The sequence below is a fragment of the Fringilla coelebs genome, assembly GCF_963513975.1.
Source record: "Fringilla coelebs genome assembly, chromosome: 22".
In the NCBI taxonomy this organism is placed as follows: Eukaryota; Metazoa; Chordata; class Aves; order Passeriformes; family Fringillidae; genus Fringilla; species Fringilla coelebs.
Window position 1 is genome coordinate 3,180,093 of NC_140048.1, and position 16,340 is coordinate 3,196,432.

A 16,340-nucleotide genomic window follows, 5' to 3' on the forward strand; every position below is an offset into this window, starting at 1 on the left:
CACCCCACGGCACTGCCACAGCTTCCGAGCCGCCACGGCCTCTCCGCAGGCCCTCACCTCCGAGCCCGCCGCCGGCAGCCCCGCTTTCCCGGAAGAGCTCGGTCTCCATGGGGACGGCGGGCGGGCGCGCCGGAAGCGGCGGCGCTCGGTGCGGGAGGGCGGCACGTCCGCTCCTCCGCCCGCGGCCCGCCGGACCATGGAGCCGGGACGGGCCGGGTGGCTCCTGCTCCTCCTGCTGCTGCCGGCGCTGGGCGCGGCCGCGCCGGGCGAATTCGACCCGTACCGCGTGCTGGGGGTCGGCCGGAGCTCCAGCCAGGCCGACATCAAGAAGGCCTACAAGCGGCTCGCCCGGGAATGGTACGTGCTGCCCTTGCACCCCCTCGGCCCGGCCCCGGGAGCGGATCCCGGCCTCGGTCCGCTGACAGCGGCAGGCCCCGCGGCCCGCGGTGGCATCAGCCGCCTCGCCTGGCTGTGCTCCCCGGCGTCCTCGCAGGCCGGCGGTCAGCCTGACACACGTAGATGCTCCATGCCAGCGATAGTGCTGTAAAACCCTCTGGAGTCCGGCTGCGGGGGGAGAAGTTCGCTCAGAGTCTGCTTACGAGGAAAAAAGTTCTCCCAGAATCAGGCTACAGGGGGAAGGTTCTCCCAGAGTCTGGCTAGAGTAGGAAAATTCTCACGGAGTCTGGCTACTGGTGGGGGAAAGTTCTCCTGGAATCTGGCTACAGAGGGAAAAGTTCTCCTGGAGTGTGGCTGTGAGGGGAAAATTGTCGCAGAGTCTGGCTACAGGAAAAAAGTTCTTCCAGAGTCTGGTTACAAAGGGAAAAAGTTTTCCCAGAATCAGGCTACAGGGAGGAAAGTTCTCCCAGAATCTGTCTGTGGGGGGAAAAGTTCTCCTGGAGTCTGACTACAAGGGGAAGAAGTTCTCCCAGATTCAAGTGGTGGGGGAAAAAGTTCTCTTGGAGTCTGGCTGTGGGGAGAAAAATTTCTCCCTGGGAACTTCTAATACAAGAGGGTTGAAGTCTCAGCTTGATACCTGGATGTCCAAGGGCCTTCAGTCACTGTGCTGTGGAAGGGCAATGTGTTGGATGCACAAATGTCACACCCCTCATGCAGGTGGTGTGTGGTGAGGGGCACGCTTACTACATAGAAATAAAATTAATAAAGTAGGCTTACCTGCAGCTTTTAGAGCCCATGTTGTTCTGTGTGAGACATCCCCGAGGCCATGGCAGGAGGTGATTCAAGGAAGAACCCGGTAGTTATGTAGGGCAGCAGCCAAGGGAGGCATTGCTAGGAAGGAGACACGCTCCATGTCCTGGGCTTAGGCTGCTGGGGATGGAGCAGACAGAGGGACAGGTCCGCAGGCACACAGCCCCACATTTTGGGGCTGCATTTTGGGATGGGGTTTGGGCAGGGACAGCACGTGCTGGGTATAAATCTGATCTCAGCCTCGGGGATGTCAGTGCACGCCCTCACTGCCCATGTCCTCCTCACCTCCAAAGAGAGGCCAGCAGCTCCCCCAGTGACCTCTTTTCCTCTGGTTCTGCCCCACAGGCACCCTGACAAAAACAAGGACCCGGGTGCAGAGGACAAATTCATCCAGATTAGCAAGGCCTACGAGGTAACACATGCTTCCTGTGAACTCCTGGTATCATTAACATTAAGTGACCTTAGTTTTCCATATATGGCTTTGTGTTTTTTCAGTGTATTTCTGTGTGGGAAAGGTGCTTGACTCTGTGGAGGTGGACATTACCCACCCAAAAAATTTGCTCAGCTTTGTTGACAGAGCCACTGGGGTCACCAGCACGGTTTCTGTTGTAAATACTTTGCTACAGGTCTGCCCTGATCTGCCTAAAAAGCCTCAAAGAAGGAAGGAGTGGGTATTCCCCAAGCCCTGCCCAGCTGACCAGCATCTTGACTGTGTCACACATACATAAAAGCATTTTGGGGTCATGTAAGCAACGTTCATCATCACAGGGATTTAGTCACCTCAAATTATTCTTAGCAGTAGTTATTTGCATGTTCTGGAAATTGGTCGCTCCAGTTTGTGGCAGCCAAGCCCATGGAAATCAAAATAATCCTTATTTCCCTGCTAAAAAATGCAGTTTCTCTGCAGGGCTTCTGGCTGCTCAGTGAAACTTTTGGCACTTTCTGACCCCTCCAGATTCAAAGAGACACCAGCAAAAGCCAGAAAGGAGTGTTTGTGGTCAGAGCACAGGAGGTTCAGACCCGAGGAGCTGTTGGTGACAGAAGTGGGTACAGCAATCTGGATTTAGGGGCTCCTTTTCTTTGGGCTTTGAGGGTTTTATTACCCTTATTTACCACAGTGAGCTGAGAAGGATGTGATGCTTCCTTTTTCCAAACTATTTATCTGTCTGATGTGCAGCAAAGACTGCACATTCTTTACGTTATTTACTGAGGGATTACAGTTCCCCCTCATGGTTTCAGGCAATCATTTTTCCATCATTTTCTTTCCAGATTCTCTCCAATGAGGAAAAGAGGGCAAACTTTGATCGCTATGGAGATGCTGGGGAAAGCCAGGGCTTCTCTCAGCAGCAGCATCGCCAGTTCCACCGTTTCCATGATGGCTTCTATTTTGATGAGTCCTTCTTCCATTTCCCTTTCAATTCCGAGAGGCGCGACACCTCTGACGAGAAGTATTTGCTCCACTTTTCCCACTACATCAATGAAATCGTGCCAGATAGCTTCAAGAAACCTTACCTCATTAAAATCACCTCAGACTGGTGCTTCAGCTGCATCCACATCGAGCCCGTGTGGAAGGAAGTTGCTCAGGAATTGGAGGCTCTGGGTGAGGATGAGGTTGTTGGGGTTGGGTGTGTGTCCCTCGCCTGGGAAGGCTGCAGTGGTTTGCCTTCAGGTTTGTGTGACCCAGTTTAGACCCTGTGGATTTCCCCAGGGTTTTATCCTAATGCTCTCCCAAACATTCCTAACTCCAAAGCAGGGTGTTGGGCAAAGGAACAGGTCATCAGTTTTGCACTGGGCATTTGGGTTGTGGGGGAATCTTACAGGTGAACCCGGTGCTCTCCTCTTCCAGGAGCAGGAATCGGCGTCGTTCATGCAGGCTACGAACGGCGCCTCGCCCATCATCTGGGTGCCCACAGCACTCCGACCCTGCTGGGGCTCATTAACGGGAAAATAACCTTCTTCCACAACGCTGTCGTTCGGGAAAACCTGCGGCAGTTCGTGGAGAACCTTCTGCCAGGGAATCTTGTTGAAAAGGTAGGTTCTAGAAGGGGTGTCAGGTCCTGCTGCTCCTCTCTGCCTGGAGATCCCTCTCTCCTTGGCTGTTTCAGTGGTTAATCTGATTAATTCAGGCTCCTAATTAATTCAAGCTGATCTGTGGCACAAAGCTCCAAACCCTGGAGCTGTCAGAAGCATTCCCACCCCGCAGCTCTGTAACACTAGTCCTTGAAAAGAGGATCCTGCTACACATGGTCACACCAGTGACTCTAGTGGCAGCTGACCCCAGCTGTGACACCCCACAGCTGCCAGTGCTCTACTCAAGCTATCCCTAGGACAGGAACCTGCTGGATTTCACTTCTCTCCTGCTTTCTTGGCATCTCATCCAGCAATTTAGGGACCACTTGCTACCTCATAGGTCATGTCTGCTAAAACTCACTGACACAGAGTCCTGTGTGTTTTGTCCAGTTTTCCTTTAGACCTTTGAAACGAACTGGCAGCATCAGCCCTTTCAAAGTCATAAGTAAAATCTCCTAACTGATAAAATATTCCTGTGTTTCAGCCTTCTGGTGATTTTTGACAGAGTCCTAAAATGCCCACCACCCCTGTGATGTGGCTGGGTCAGCCCCCACAGCACTCTCACCTGCCTGGCCTCTGCTCATGGCCTTGCTCACCTCACCTCATTTTCCCATGGGATCTTTACCAGGGGTCACTTTCCCCAATAGATTCGTCACTTGTCTTCTGGGTCTTGGAGTTATTGGACTTCTTGCCCCCAAAATAGGGATCATTTCCCCTTCTACAGTAACTGCAGCCATTTATGTCCTTTCTGAGAGGTAGCACACCTGAAACAGAGCAGGTTTACTGGAGCTCTCAGGTGTCTTTTAACCCTTGGGTTCCATTTTCTATGTATATATAAATAATATGGTCCAAACAAACTGGAGAATAACAGTGATGTTGGCATTGACTTGGAATGGCATCAACAGAGGCTGCAATAAGTAAGATGGCTGAGGGAGGTCAAGAGTGATGGTTTTAATTCACTCATTAATCAGAAATAAATGTTGGAAAGACCAACCCACTGTCTGCTTCCTGCAACACCGGGACAGTCTTTTCAGGCTCAGCCCTCATTCAGACACCTCGTTGCAGAGTGTTGCTGGTGTCTGACAGCTCAGAGGTTGAGCTGATATTCTGCTTCTGTCTAAAGATTACAGATAAAAACTACGTCCGCTTTCTGTCCCACTGGAGGAAAGACAACAAGCCCCACGTGCTGCTCTTTGATCACATGCCAGTTGTGCCGCTGTTATACAAGGTAATGTCATTTCTCTCACTGCATTGTTGACTTGCTTGTAAATCCAGGTGTTCCAAATTACCACACACCACTGCCGTGAGCAGAGGTGGACCAATGCCTCCAGACACCACTGACTGGTTCGAGGAGAGCAAGGTGATTTGTGCAGGTTTTAAATGATGTGGCCAGGTGACCAGCTTTGTAAGGAGTCTGTTTCTTCGTCCTGACACAGTTACCCTTCACGAGTGTGAAGGTGCAGGTGTGTTTCAGAGGTAGCAGCAACACAGGTGCACAACCTTTGTTGGGAATGAGAGATGTTTGTGGCATATCTAATTTGGGTTGCTGAAAATCCCATTTCCTAAGAAGCCCCTGCTGCCCTACATGTCAGGCTGTAAATAAAGCTGTGGATCCATGGAGGCTCCTGGCACAATGACTTAAGAGGATGCAAAATTTGGTTCGCTGAGGGAGAGGAAGGGCTTGTACCTCTCACAGCACATCTGATGGGATTCAAACAGCAGGATGTGTTCTTGGAACAAGGTCACCACAGGCACTTGGGGGAGAAAATGCTTACTCTGTAACATGACTGTACTGGGGATTTCCTCCTGCCCAGCTGACGGCCTTTGCCTACCGAGATTACCTGTCCTTTGGTTACGTGTACGTCGGACTGCGAGGCACCGAGGAGCTGTCCAGCCAGTACAACATCAACGTCTACACTCCCACCATGATGATCTTCAAGGAGCACATCGACCGGCCCGCTGACGTTGTGCAGGTATCACTCAGAGCCCTCTCCAAGAGCTTAGGCAAAACAGGCACGGAGCTTTTCTGACCAAGCTGGTGATGAGGGGGTGGTCAGTGGTGCAGTTTGGAGAAATAGTGTTTGTTCTCAGCTTAAACTCAGGCTTTGGAGGAGGAGAAAGAGTATTAGGACAAGGGAAGCTTGGGGCACTCCAACCTGTTGGGGAGCGGGGACACAGGTAACTTCCCAGTCTTGGGGCCTCAAAACATCTTGGGTGATTGCAGGGATGACCACAAGGGCTGGCAGCTTTTCCAGGAACATCCAACAGCTTTCTCCTCCTCTTCCTGCTCATTTCCGACTTCTGCTTTCTTGATCCTTGCCAGGCACGAGAAATGAAGAAGCAGCTCATTGATGACTTCCTTTCCCAGAATAAGTTCCTCATGGTGGCCAGGCTCACCAGCCAGAGGCTGTTCCAGGAGCTGTGTCCTGTGAAGAAGTCTCACCGTCAGCGGAAGTAAGTGAGGTGTTCCCATTTTGTTTCCCAAGGCTCTGGGGCTGCTCCTAGAGTCACTTTTGGTTTGATTCTGCAGGAAAAGAGCAATTACTATATTGGATCATGCTCAATATCCACACTGTCAGAGAGGTTTGGGGCTCATCAGGATTGTTCTGCCAAGAGGAAAGGGGTTGGTCATTAACTCTCACCTCCAGACTGGCTCTTAATCCCACATCTCGTTGTGTCACCCAGGCACTGTGTGGTCTTGCTTACCGGGGAAGGAGAGAAGTTTGCTGAGGCTTATGAGGCATTTCTGACTTTTGCTGTGGCCAACACAAAAGACACGCTGAGGTTTGTGCACATCTACACTGATCGGCAGCCGGAATTTGCAGACGCCTTGCTGATGGATGAGGAGAAGTATCACGGAAGATCAGCTGTGAGGGTTTCCTTTTATTTTTTTAACCCCTTCTCTTAGCCTGTCATTTAATTGATGCTGTACCTTGATCTGACATCTGATTCTGGGAAGTGGTTTGAAATGAATCATCTGGCTAGAAGAAAACAAAAGCCCCTTCCTCTCTGACATGTGCCGTGCTCTTGGCTCATCCAGGTGGTCATTCTGGAGAGACGCAATAATGCAGGGAAGATCGCCTATAAAGCCTTGGAGGAGGCCTGGCAAGGCAGCAAAGAGGACAACTTCATCCTCCTTGATCTCCTGGACCAGCTGAGAACAGACCCTGGCCTTCTGTCATCAGAGACTGTTGTGGCAGACCTGAATGATGAGCTTGCTCCTGTAAGTGCACAGCCTTTCCAGATGCCTGACATTCGTGTTACCTTTGTGGACAGTCCCATTATGATTGTTCAGAGGCATTATTTATATTTTAAAATAACAAGGCAAAACTCTTAGAAGATTTCTTGCTTACAGAAGGAATCTTTTGGCATGCTGTGAACCTGTTGGGGCTCTTTATAGCAGTTTTGTCATTTTGTTTTTTGCTTTTCATTCTTTTCAAACAGATGTTCCTTATCCGATGGTTCTATTCCACAGTGGACTACATCTCAGACTGGTGGGACAGTTTGTTTCACAGTAACTGGTACGGATTGGGCATCCATTGTTGGTATTCATTGCTTCCTTGTTACCTTATTTTAAAACAGATGCAATTTTAGCATCCTTTTGGGTGGGAGCAGGACAGTACTCAAAAACATGATGGCCTTTAAGACCCAGGAAATAAGCTGAGTTTCTGGGCAAGGCACACAGTGTTATCTGACATAGGCAGGAACTGAAACTGAGGCAGAAAATGTGAACTCACAGACCTGACTGCTCCTTGCACATCTTCCCTCAGGCGAGAAATGATGCCCCTCCTGTCCTTGCTCTTCTCTGCGCTTTTCATTCTCTTTGGCACCGTTATTGTTCAGGCTTTCAGGTGAGTGTGCACCAAAATGCCTTCAGGAATAGCTCTTCAGTCCAACCCCAAGGCCTTAAACACACAAAATCACCTTCCTCTGCAGTGATTCGAGTGACACAAGGGACACTCCACCCTCGGAGAAAGAAGAAACGGCTGCAAAGACGGAGAAGAATGACCCGAGCTTCAGCAAAGAGAGTAACAGGTTCCCTGTCTAACTATTCCAGAATGTTTTCTGCAGAAGCATTGCTCAGGGAGCACCTGTGCAGGGAGGGTTAGTGAAGAGCAGAGAAGTGCTGAAGTTGCACATAGCGCAGTTGTTGTGCAGGGCAGTGCAGGCACAGCAAGGAAGGAGGACCAGTGCGCAGCCAGCACCTAGCCAGCAAGGACAGGGGGACACTAATCTGCTTATTAAAGAATTCCCACCAAGTTTGCCCAAGACAGCGTCCTCAGGGGAAAGGTGAAGGTCTGACCCACTCATTGAGAGAGGTGCAAACCAAGCTATTGCACCAGTTACATTGGCTTTTGCTACAGGGCACAGGGATGGCTCAGTATAACGGGCTGGCAAATGCACTCACAGTTTCTCCATCCTCAGTTGCTCCCAGTCCTTTGCTCCCCTTTCACTTGGTCTTTTTGTTGCAGCAGGATTCCCAAAAAGAGCTTTGTTGAGGTGACTGAGCTAACGGACATCAACTACACCAGTAACTTGGTGCGCCTGAGGCCAGGGCACATGAACGTCGTCTTGATCCTGTCCAACTCCACCAAAACCCCCCTGCTCCAGAAGTTCGCCCTGGAAGTCTACATGTTCACAGGGTAGGCTGGGCCCTCTCCCAGGCTTCTATTGCTGTATTAACCACTTGTTTGATGCCGCTCTGGTGACATGTGAGGAGCGTGAGTGGCTCCATTGCCAGGAGTGAACGCCTCTGGTGATCGAACCAGCATCTGCCTTCATCAGTGGCAATGAGCCACCAAAAACCAAGAGGCTGTTCCCAGCCAGACTTGGTGGTGGTGGTCAGAGGGGGTTGGGTGCTGGTGCCACTTTGACTGTACCCGTGTTTTTACAAATAGAAAGCACTACAGTGCTGCATACACTGAGCTGGAAAAGGAGCCATGGCAACACAGCACTGCCCTGCCCTTGGTGACAACTCCTTACCTGTTCAGTAAGAATCCAGCCAGACCCAGGACACGTGCTAATCCCAGTATCTTCTCTGCTCTTCCCCCAGGAGCAGTTCTCTTCACTTCTCCTTCCTCAGCCTGGACAAGCACCGGGAGTGGCTGGAGTATCTGCTGGAGTTTGCGCAGGATGCGGCCCCCATCCCAAACCAATACGACAAACATTTCCTGGAGCGTGACTACACGGGCTATGTCCTGGCTCTGAACGGCCACAAGAAATATTTCTGCCTCTTTAAGCCTCACAGATCAGGGGACGAGGGGGGAACCCTGGGATCATGTGAGGATTACAATGCTTTACAACATGCGGAAGCCAGAGGGAAATCCTCCTGCAGCCCAGGATCTAGATCCATTAAAAACAAATTACACAAATTGTCCTTTTGGATGGAACGCCTTCTAGAGGGTTCCTTACAGAGGTTCTATATCCCCTCGTGGCCTGCACTAGACTGAGGAATTTTACAGAGATTCTAAGGGGACAAACTTTTTATGAAGATGACAAGGGACAGCTCTTTCCAGGAATACTCAAACAAGCTTGATGAATGAACCTTAGGTTTTAGATGAACTTTCCTGGGGCCGGCAATTAGAACACACCTCGCTGTCTGGAGCCTGGGAGCGCAGCCAAGCGCGCCCATGTGCCCTCCACCGCCCCGCCGTGTGTTTGGATGCTGTACAACCCAAGAGCCAAGAAGTCCGTTGTGCCCCTCTCGTCCTGCCACGTCTGCTTCCCGAGTCGCCCCCATCCCACCTCTTGTTTTACCTCGGTTGAAGAAATCTGTGACTTCCCTGGGTCCGGACCAGCTGTGGCCGGTGACGCAGGCCGGGTCACAGTACTCCCTCCCCGTCCCCGTGTGCTTAGCCCATGGTGCATGGTGTAACTCTGGCAAGACCCTGCAGACCCTCCAGGCCCTGCCCTTCTGAAAAGCCTCCTCCCACCAGGCAGTGGTATTCTCTCGGCTTTCCCCATGGTAAGTGATGCAGAATCTGGTTAGGAGCATCTCCCTTGTAGCAAACCTTAGCTGGGACCCCCCCGTGGTGCGGGCTCGTGGGCGATCTGCATGTTTCATGCTCCTCGTGTCATGGTTCCACCTGCAGCTTCACTGGCTGAACCATAACAGGGAGGGAAAGGGCACGGCCGTAAAATACTGTCAAAGTGTTGAGTCATTTAAATGTCACGTTGATTTTTCAGATGCCTTTTCTGCTTCTGTCGATTTTAGACGATGTATCCTAGAGCCATAACTTTACCTGCGTCCTCAGATTGTAGGCGTGAGCTGCTATGAGCCAGTAGATGTGTAAAAAACTCTACGTAGCTGCCAGGGAGTCACCTGGGCTCCTTGCAAACACCTTTCCAGCTGTAGTACAAACCAACCTTCCTTTGTATCAAGGAACCTCATCCTTCAACGATTGTATTCTTGAAATGTTGCCCCAGAAGTGCTGTATCATCAGACTGTGGCGTGCGTGTGAAGCTCCTTTGGTTTAGTTGGAGGTTGAGATGTTGGGTTTCAGCCTCTCACCCATTTCTTTCTTACCCCAGACCTCCATTTCTGCACACTCAGGCTGCTCCCGTGGCTTTGTGTTTGTTTGCTTGGGTATTTCTTTCATTTTGGAAGCATTGGGGGTGTGTGAGGTTAGAGCAGCTGCCCAGCCCTGGGTTTGGATGTTGCTTTGCTGTAGCAGTGCCCTGACAGCTGCTTCCAGCAGCACAGGGAAAGGGTGCCCCTGGGTAAGGCAGAGGGAGGATAAGCAGCAGCCTTGCGGCTGCTTAACACTCCTCGAGTGACCAAGCAAGGCAGCAGGGCTTCTCTTTGTGGCAAGGACTGAAATCCTGTGAGGTTTGTTCTTCCTTTTCGCTGCACCGGGGCTGACACTGGCGCCCAGGCCTCCTCCTTCCGTGCGTCTGGAACCCTGTGACACCGTCAGGCTCCAGCATTGCCAAAGCACAGGGATGGGGGCCAGCCTTTGCCACAGGGTTTGGAGCACAGAGCACTCAGTGAACACATGGTGATAATTCCAGACTCAGCCCTTGCCACTTTAATTACCATCTTAGCAGAGCAGCCAGACAGTAGGAATAACTGCCAGCTCCTGAGGTAGCTGCTGATCCTGCACAGATGCTGGGAATGCTCCAGTCATTGCACTCCTACATGCCCTAAATGCTCCCAAAGCCTTGCCTCATTGCATTTCCCCATCCTGGGAGCAGACTGGCATGCTCCAACCCCCAGAGGTACCTCAGATCCCCTGTACAACGTGCTTCAAATAAAGGCTGAGATGCTACAATCCCTGCATGAGGTTAGTTAACTCCAGCCCAGTGTGCTCTGGGCCATGGAATGAGGCACTAAAGTAGAGGGAAGGAAGGAAAGTGATGTCTTCTCCCTGCCCAGGAGCTCCTGTGAAGCTCCTGTGAGGGTGCACAGGCAGCACTGATAGAGAGCAGAGAGGGAGTGAAACACCAGCCTGATGCTTCTAGACTTCATTTCCACCTGGCTGGAGCAATCACTGCAGCACTCCTGCAGTTTCACCACAGCTTGCCATGCAGGATGTGGTTGGAATAGTTTTCAGCCCAGCAGAAAGCTCCACATAACATCTTAAACATTTGCAGTAGCAGAAGAATGCTCTCTGGCTCTCTGCCGTTTCTTCAGCTGATCAGAAACAAGGAGAAAACCCTCAACTCATGGAAAAAAGTGCCTACTTATGCTATAGCAAGGGAATTCAGCCCAACCCTGAGGAAGGGGAGAAGGTTTTATGGCCTTCACATCCATTGTGTGTTGCATGCTGCCAGAATCATTGGGTTTATTCTCTTTTTAGCACAACCTCCCCTTTGAGCCAGGGAGTGCTTGCATCAGTCCACCGGTGCTGGCTGGGGCTGGACAGGAGCACAGCTCCTGGATTTTTGTGGAAATTTTGCCTAAGCTGAAGCAAAAGCCAAGCTGCTCTGCCCCCTCCCTGGTTTAGTTGGCTGCAGTGCCAGCATGGCACCCCAGCTGTTTGCTGTCTTGAGATCACAGTCAGAGCTGCTTATCCCGGGATCTGCCCTCTCCCAGCAGCCATGAGCCATCACCCCATCATTTTCTGAACACTTGTGATTCTGTTCCACACGCGGTGATTTGTAATCCAAAGATTGAAGAGATTGGGTCCTAGTGCACTTTCCTAGTGAGATCTGAGCAATGGCACAGTGCTCAGAGCTGAGGCAAAGGGATACAGGTCCCAGAGTGGAGATTGTTCCCAAACTCCTCCCTGTCCCTGTCTCTGCCTTTCACCCACAGCAACCAGGAGCCAGGACACGAGTGCAGCCTGACAAGTAGGACTGAGAACTAGGTACCTATTTTGCACTTTTGATACTGGGAGGGGGGGGAATTAACTTATTTGGCAAACTTGTCTTTTTTATTTTTGGGGGGTTTTGTTTTGTTTTTGTATTTGTGATCAGGCACTGATGTCATTTTGTTTTAAGACAATTACAGTTTCGCAACCAAAATAAACTATTTTAATGTGTGATGAGGTGGCTCTGTGTCTCCATGTACAAACTAACCTCACCTCCATGTCCTCTCAGAAATTTCAGGAGCGTTAAACTGCTTCTGCCATAGGAAACTCCTGGTTATTCCACCAGCAGGCAATCTAGTCAAATATCTCCCTACTCTCAGCTGGAGGCTCAAGCCCCCTCCATGTCCTCCCTTCTTCTACATTCATTGTCCTGCTGCAACATCCTAATGGGACAAACCTTTCACCAGTGACAGTTTTTCCAGGAGCCCCGTGAGCTGGGTGAATCATTGCAGAGGCTAAATGGCATTAGCCTCATCTATGCCTTTCCCAGGCCAGCTCCAAAGCTCCAGACCCCAGTTAAATAGGGTGTCTAGCCTGTTCCCTACAGTTTCCCATCTAAAAAATACCTTTTCTAGTGCTAAATGGCATTTATTTCATGCTGCAAAGCCCCATGCTGGCTGCAGCTGCCTGAAGGGAAGGGGCCATGGAAAGCCTGGCTGAGGACACAGAAGCGTTGCCTCAGGGCAGGTGGGAACTGCCCTCACAGTGTCTTCACTCCTGGGAGGACACACAGCATCTCAAACAGTAGGTTTGCCCCCAGGAGGGCTGTATTGCCTAAAAAACAAGACAAAGGAAATCTGTGGCTTTCACCCACAGCCACCTGTGCCAGGCACTTGTCTTGCCCTTAGGCATCTTCAGACTCACCAGAGACATCGTACATTGGTGCAACTTCCACAAGGTCACACCCCACTATGTTCAGGCCTTTGCAGCCACGAATAATCTCCAAAGCCTAAGGAAAAAAATGGATTTGGGATCAAGAAACACATCTGACTTAGCAGACCGGTCCAGTCTCTGCTTTACCCGTATTCCAGTAAGGAAACACAACCTCTACAGACCAAATCATACCAGTTCCACATTTTCCTTCCTCATGACCATGAGACCATCCTGGCCTCCCTAAACTTCTACTTTGCTGTGCTGTTGAAACCATCTCATTTAAAGGGGCAAAAGAGCCCCTTCCCCCTGGGCAGGGCAGCGTGTCCCCTCACCTGTGCAGGTGTGAGCCCGGCTATCTCCGGGGTGCCGGTGCCCGGGGCGTAGGCGGGGTCCAGCCCATCGATATCGAAGCTGATGTACATCGGCTTGTCCCCCATCTGCGCCCTCACCTCCCTCATCAGCGGCTCCAGGGACTTCAGCCAGCACTCCTCAGCTGGGACCACGCGGAAACCCTGGGGGAGCACAGACACACAGGCACCTGCTTAGGGAAAGGGGGGAGATGAGGAGCATCCCCTGCCCTGCTGGGGAATATCTACCGGGAACAATCCTCATTCCAGAGCAAAGCTGCAGAAGTGCACCTGGGAACACCTTCCACTCCCCACACACACTTTCTAACTCTCCACTCAGCTGACATTCGGTGAGCCAGGAGTGCTTGTCCTGCAGACAAGCCGCTGGCTTGGAACAAGAGGCAAAAAAAAAAGCATTTATTCCCCTTCTGAAGCCAAGTAAATGTTACTGATCTGGTATTTATGGCAGGGGGAGCGGATCAGTTTACCTGTTCCCGGCAGTACTTGTGGGGATCGGGGTCATAGGAGGAGCCTCGGATGCCGATCTGGACCACGCGGCCGCAGTCCAGCAGCCCTTCCTCCACGCAGCGCCGGAAGGGGCTCCCGTGGTAGATCTTCTGCCCCAGAGCCACGTCCCCCGTGTCGGTGTGAGCATCCACGTGCACCAGTCCCACAGGACCGTGCCTGCTCGAGACAGGGGGGCCACGCTAGTCCTGTGCCGTGCATGGTGGCCCTGCCAACAGCAGGCACAGCGAACCTGGAGCCTTGCTGAGGCTCTTCCCAGGTCCTTTCTCTCCATCTCCGGATTAGAAACTTACTTTGCCGCCAGGGCCTGCAGGATTGGGTATGTAATGGTGTGATCTCCACCTGCAAGAAGACACAGGGAAGAGGGGGAATACACTACAGGAGCTGCTCAGTGCTCATTACTTTTGCTCCCAAGTAATTTTTTCTCTTTTTGCATTTATCCTGCACTTATTTATGTAGGGCTTCATTGCCAAAGGAAAACTAACACTCCCATGTGCAGGTTGCTTCCTCTCTTCTCCTGGTCTTCCTTCTAGGGAGGACCAGATATGCAGAACTGCCAGCAGGGACAGCCTGTGGAGCAGGATCCTCGATTGGGCTTATAAATAGATATTTCATCAGCTTCTAGGACGCTGTAACTGATGACTTGCCCCTCGTTACTCCACACACTCACTGCCTTCAGCAGCACTAATGCCAAGCACTAACAGCTGAGAACTTGAACATGCACCCAAATCAGGCCTCATGCAAAGCCTGGTGCTCGCTCAGCTGGAGGGACACAAGGGACAAAACCTGCTCTTGCTTTGGGTCCTGCTCAACAGGACACCAAAAACACGTCACTGGCTTTATTTGCAGACGGACCCATCCTCCTCATTTTTGACCCAAAGGAAGAGACATCACAGAACATTCTGTTCAGTGTAGAGCCTGTGAATTTACCCATGATACAGCACAACAGGCAGGGCACAGATTCATTGCTCGCCTTCTGCCAAGCCTGGATTGAATGACAGGAGAAGCAGAGGGAGTTTGACGGAGCCAGGACGCAGTGGCAGGACAGGGAGACAGGGGCTCCTTACCCAAGGTGAGGGGCACGCAGCCGGAGGCCACGATCTCCTGGTAGGAGTCCCGGATGAGGCGGCAGCTGTCGGCCAGGCTGTAGAGGTTCACGTTCACGTCCCCGATGTCGGCCACCCGCAGGGAGTCGAAGGGCGCCGCCCCGGTGCTGCCGTTGTACCTCCTCACCATGGCCGACTCGGCGCGGATGTGCCGCGGGCCGAATCTGGGCGATGACATGGCAGGGAAATGCCACAGGCATCGTTCCCGGCACCCCTCTCACCACGGCAGAGCCGTGCCCCATGGCCCGAGGGAAGCGTGAGCTTCCCTGGCTGGCCCTTACCTGGCTCCCGGCCGGTTGGACGTGCCTGCGTCCAGCGGGACACCGACAAACGCCACGTCCAGTCCCTCCGCAGACGCCTGCATGGGAAGCCTCATCATGGAGCAGACCCCCACAGGCCGGGCCACGAGCAGGGCACTGGGGGGCACATTGAACTGCGAGCTCCAGCAGCTGGGGGCTCTGCTCCCTGCGACCAGGGGCTGGAGGAACCCTGCAGACACACTGGCTGGGGAGCTGGAGGCGGCCAGAAGGGCCGGAGGCCGCAGGCTGTGGTGTGATGCAGTCACCGTAGTGGTCACAGCTGGCTTGGGAGCGCAGAGCCCAGCTCCCCGGGGCAGCAGCTGGCTGCAGGCAGCCCAGAACAGAGGCCTCATCCTGACCCACACACTCCCACTGGGAACACAGCAAGGTGTGCTGTGGAGCCTGTTCCCAGCTTGGGCCAAGTGCCAGCTGCCTCTGCCAAGCCTCCCTCCAGGGATCAAAGTGCACCGGACACTCCACTGCCCAGGGAAGGGCAGAAAGCCAGCCCAGCCTCCACATTCACCCTTCCAGCCACCCCCTTTCCCAATGGCATAGTCCTGGCAAACACTGGGAACAAACACAGCAGTGAGGGGCAAGAGCCTGTGCAGGGATTAGTGGAACAAGGTGGGAGGGACATGCTGGGAGATGTCCCAGTTTGCTCCCCTTGGGCATTTGCAGACAGACAGCATAGTAGCATTTGTTGCATTAACAGCCTGTACTTTTAACCTGCCCTCAACAAAAGCACCCAGAGTGCTGAAAAATCATAAAAATGTCTCGTTAGCGGAAGGCAGAAGGGAAAGAAAACAAAAGGGAAGTCTGACCTCAGCAGAACCACAGTGGGGGAACAAAATGCAAGCAACGGGGGAAGCATTAACAGGGATTTAAGGACCTGAGGGACAAGCTGCAGGACAAGCATTTTAGGCCATTTTTGAGGACAGAACTGAAACGGTTTTCAGGGAAAGCAAGTTTCCAATGAGTGGAGTTCATCAGTGCAGATAAAACCCTGGTTGGGCAAATACAAACACTCTTGATACTGGTTGGCTCCAGCCCATAATTCTGCTCTCTACTTGTGTAGAGACTGGACCTAGCAGAGAGAGGGAAAGGCATGGGAATGATGTTCATGGCAGGAAGAGGGCTTAGAGATCCACCACACAGCAACAGCATTTACTCCTCAAAAGGCTCCACAGTATCCAGGGCATGGGACTCACTGCCAGACCCAGGCACACACAAAACAAAGGCAGCAGAAACATACTGCAAGAGCTCAGTAATGTAAGAAACAGCCCAGACACTTTGGCTGGGTCAGATCAATGTTAGAAAGGTCTTTTTTTGCAGCTTTCTGCCCCAAGAGGTCATTTCCCCCAGTTCCCCAGGCTCTGTGCTCTTTACTGCTCTGGAACAATGTGCAGAATCCTGAGTGCAGGTTACCTACCCTGTGATGATTAGGGGTATCAGCCACTGTCATCCACCTGGAAACTGCAGGAGCAGACAGTGATTTACCATGCAGCAGAGTATGAAATACATCCCTACAGCAAGGTCTGTTCCTCTTTGGGAAACTCCCCTTGGAGTAGAACACTGTGTTCCACAGTTAGCACTGGAAAGAGC

The 16,340-nt window shown here is 52.1% G+C and overlaps 2 protein-coding genes across 4 annotated transcripts; one reads left to right on the forward strand and one right to left on the reverse strand.

Moving 5' to 3' along the window:
- Nucleotides 1-144: 144 nt before the first annotated feature.
- DNAJC16 (DnaJ heat shock protein family (Hsp40) member C16) lies at nt 145-11,658 on the forward strand. Of its 3 annotated transcripts, XR_014616683.1 has the most exons (15): nt 145-357; nt 1,552-1,618; nt 2,476-2,806; nt 3,053-3,237; nt 4,400-4,504; nt 5,091-5,249; nt 5,600-5,730; nt 5,962-6,145; nt 6,317-6,499; nt 6,721-6,797; nt 7,047-7,127; nt 7,213-7,311; nt 7,749-7,919; nt 8,330-9,241; nt 9,463-11,658. XR_014616683.1 is itself a non-coding variant. In XM_084220253.1 (14 exons), exons 1-14 carry the CDS (start codon nt 197-199, stop codon nt 8,724-8,726), a joined length of 2,331 nt encoding a protein of 776 aa, XP_084076379.1. In that variant the 5' UTR covers nt 145-196; the 3' UTR covers nt 8,727-11,658. The 3 variants fall into 3 exon arrangements, 2 of the variants coding, with proteins under 2 accessions (XP_084076379.1, XP_084076380.1); XM_084220253.1 differs by having other exon boundaries at nt 8,330-11,658; XM_084220254.1 differs by having other exon boundaries at nt 7,752-7,919; nt 8,330-11,658.
- Nucleotides 11,659-12,228: 570 nt separating this feature from the next.
- AGMAT (agmatinase (putative)) lies at nt 12,229-15,091 on the reverse strand (the record flags this gene model as incomplete). Its single annotated transcript, XM_084220233.1, has 7 exons — nt 12,229-12,362; nt 12,453-12,537; nt 12,794-12,973; nt 13,297-13,492; nt 13,627-13,675; nt 14,401-14,603; nt 14,721-15,091. 7 exons carry the CDS (start codon nt 15,089-15,091, stop codon nt 12,289-12,291), a joined length of 1,158 nt encoding a protein of 385 aa, XP_084076359.1. The 3' UTR covers nt 12,229-12,288.
- Nucleotides 15,092-16,340: the final 1,249 nt, after the last annotated feature.

Bases quoted from the DNA above. Each gene is read 5' to 3' on its own strand.
- DNAJC16 (XM_084220253.1), top strand. From the start codon at position 197: ATGGAGCCGGGACGGGCCGGGTGGCTCCTGCTCCTCCTGCTGCTGCCG. The intron at 5,250-5,599 runs GTATCACTCAGA...GATCCTTGCCAG, and splicing joins GGCCCGCTGACGTTGTGCAG to GCACGAGAAATGAAGAAGCA. The intron at 6,500-6,720 runs GTAAGTGCACAG...CTTTTCAAACAG, and splicing joins TGAATGATGAGCTTGCTCCT to ATGTTCCTTATCCGATGGTT.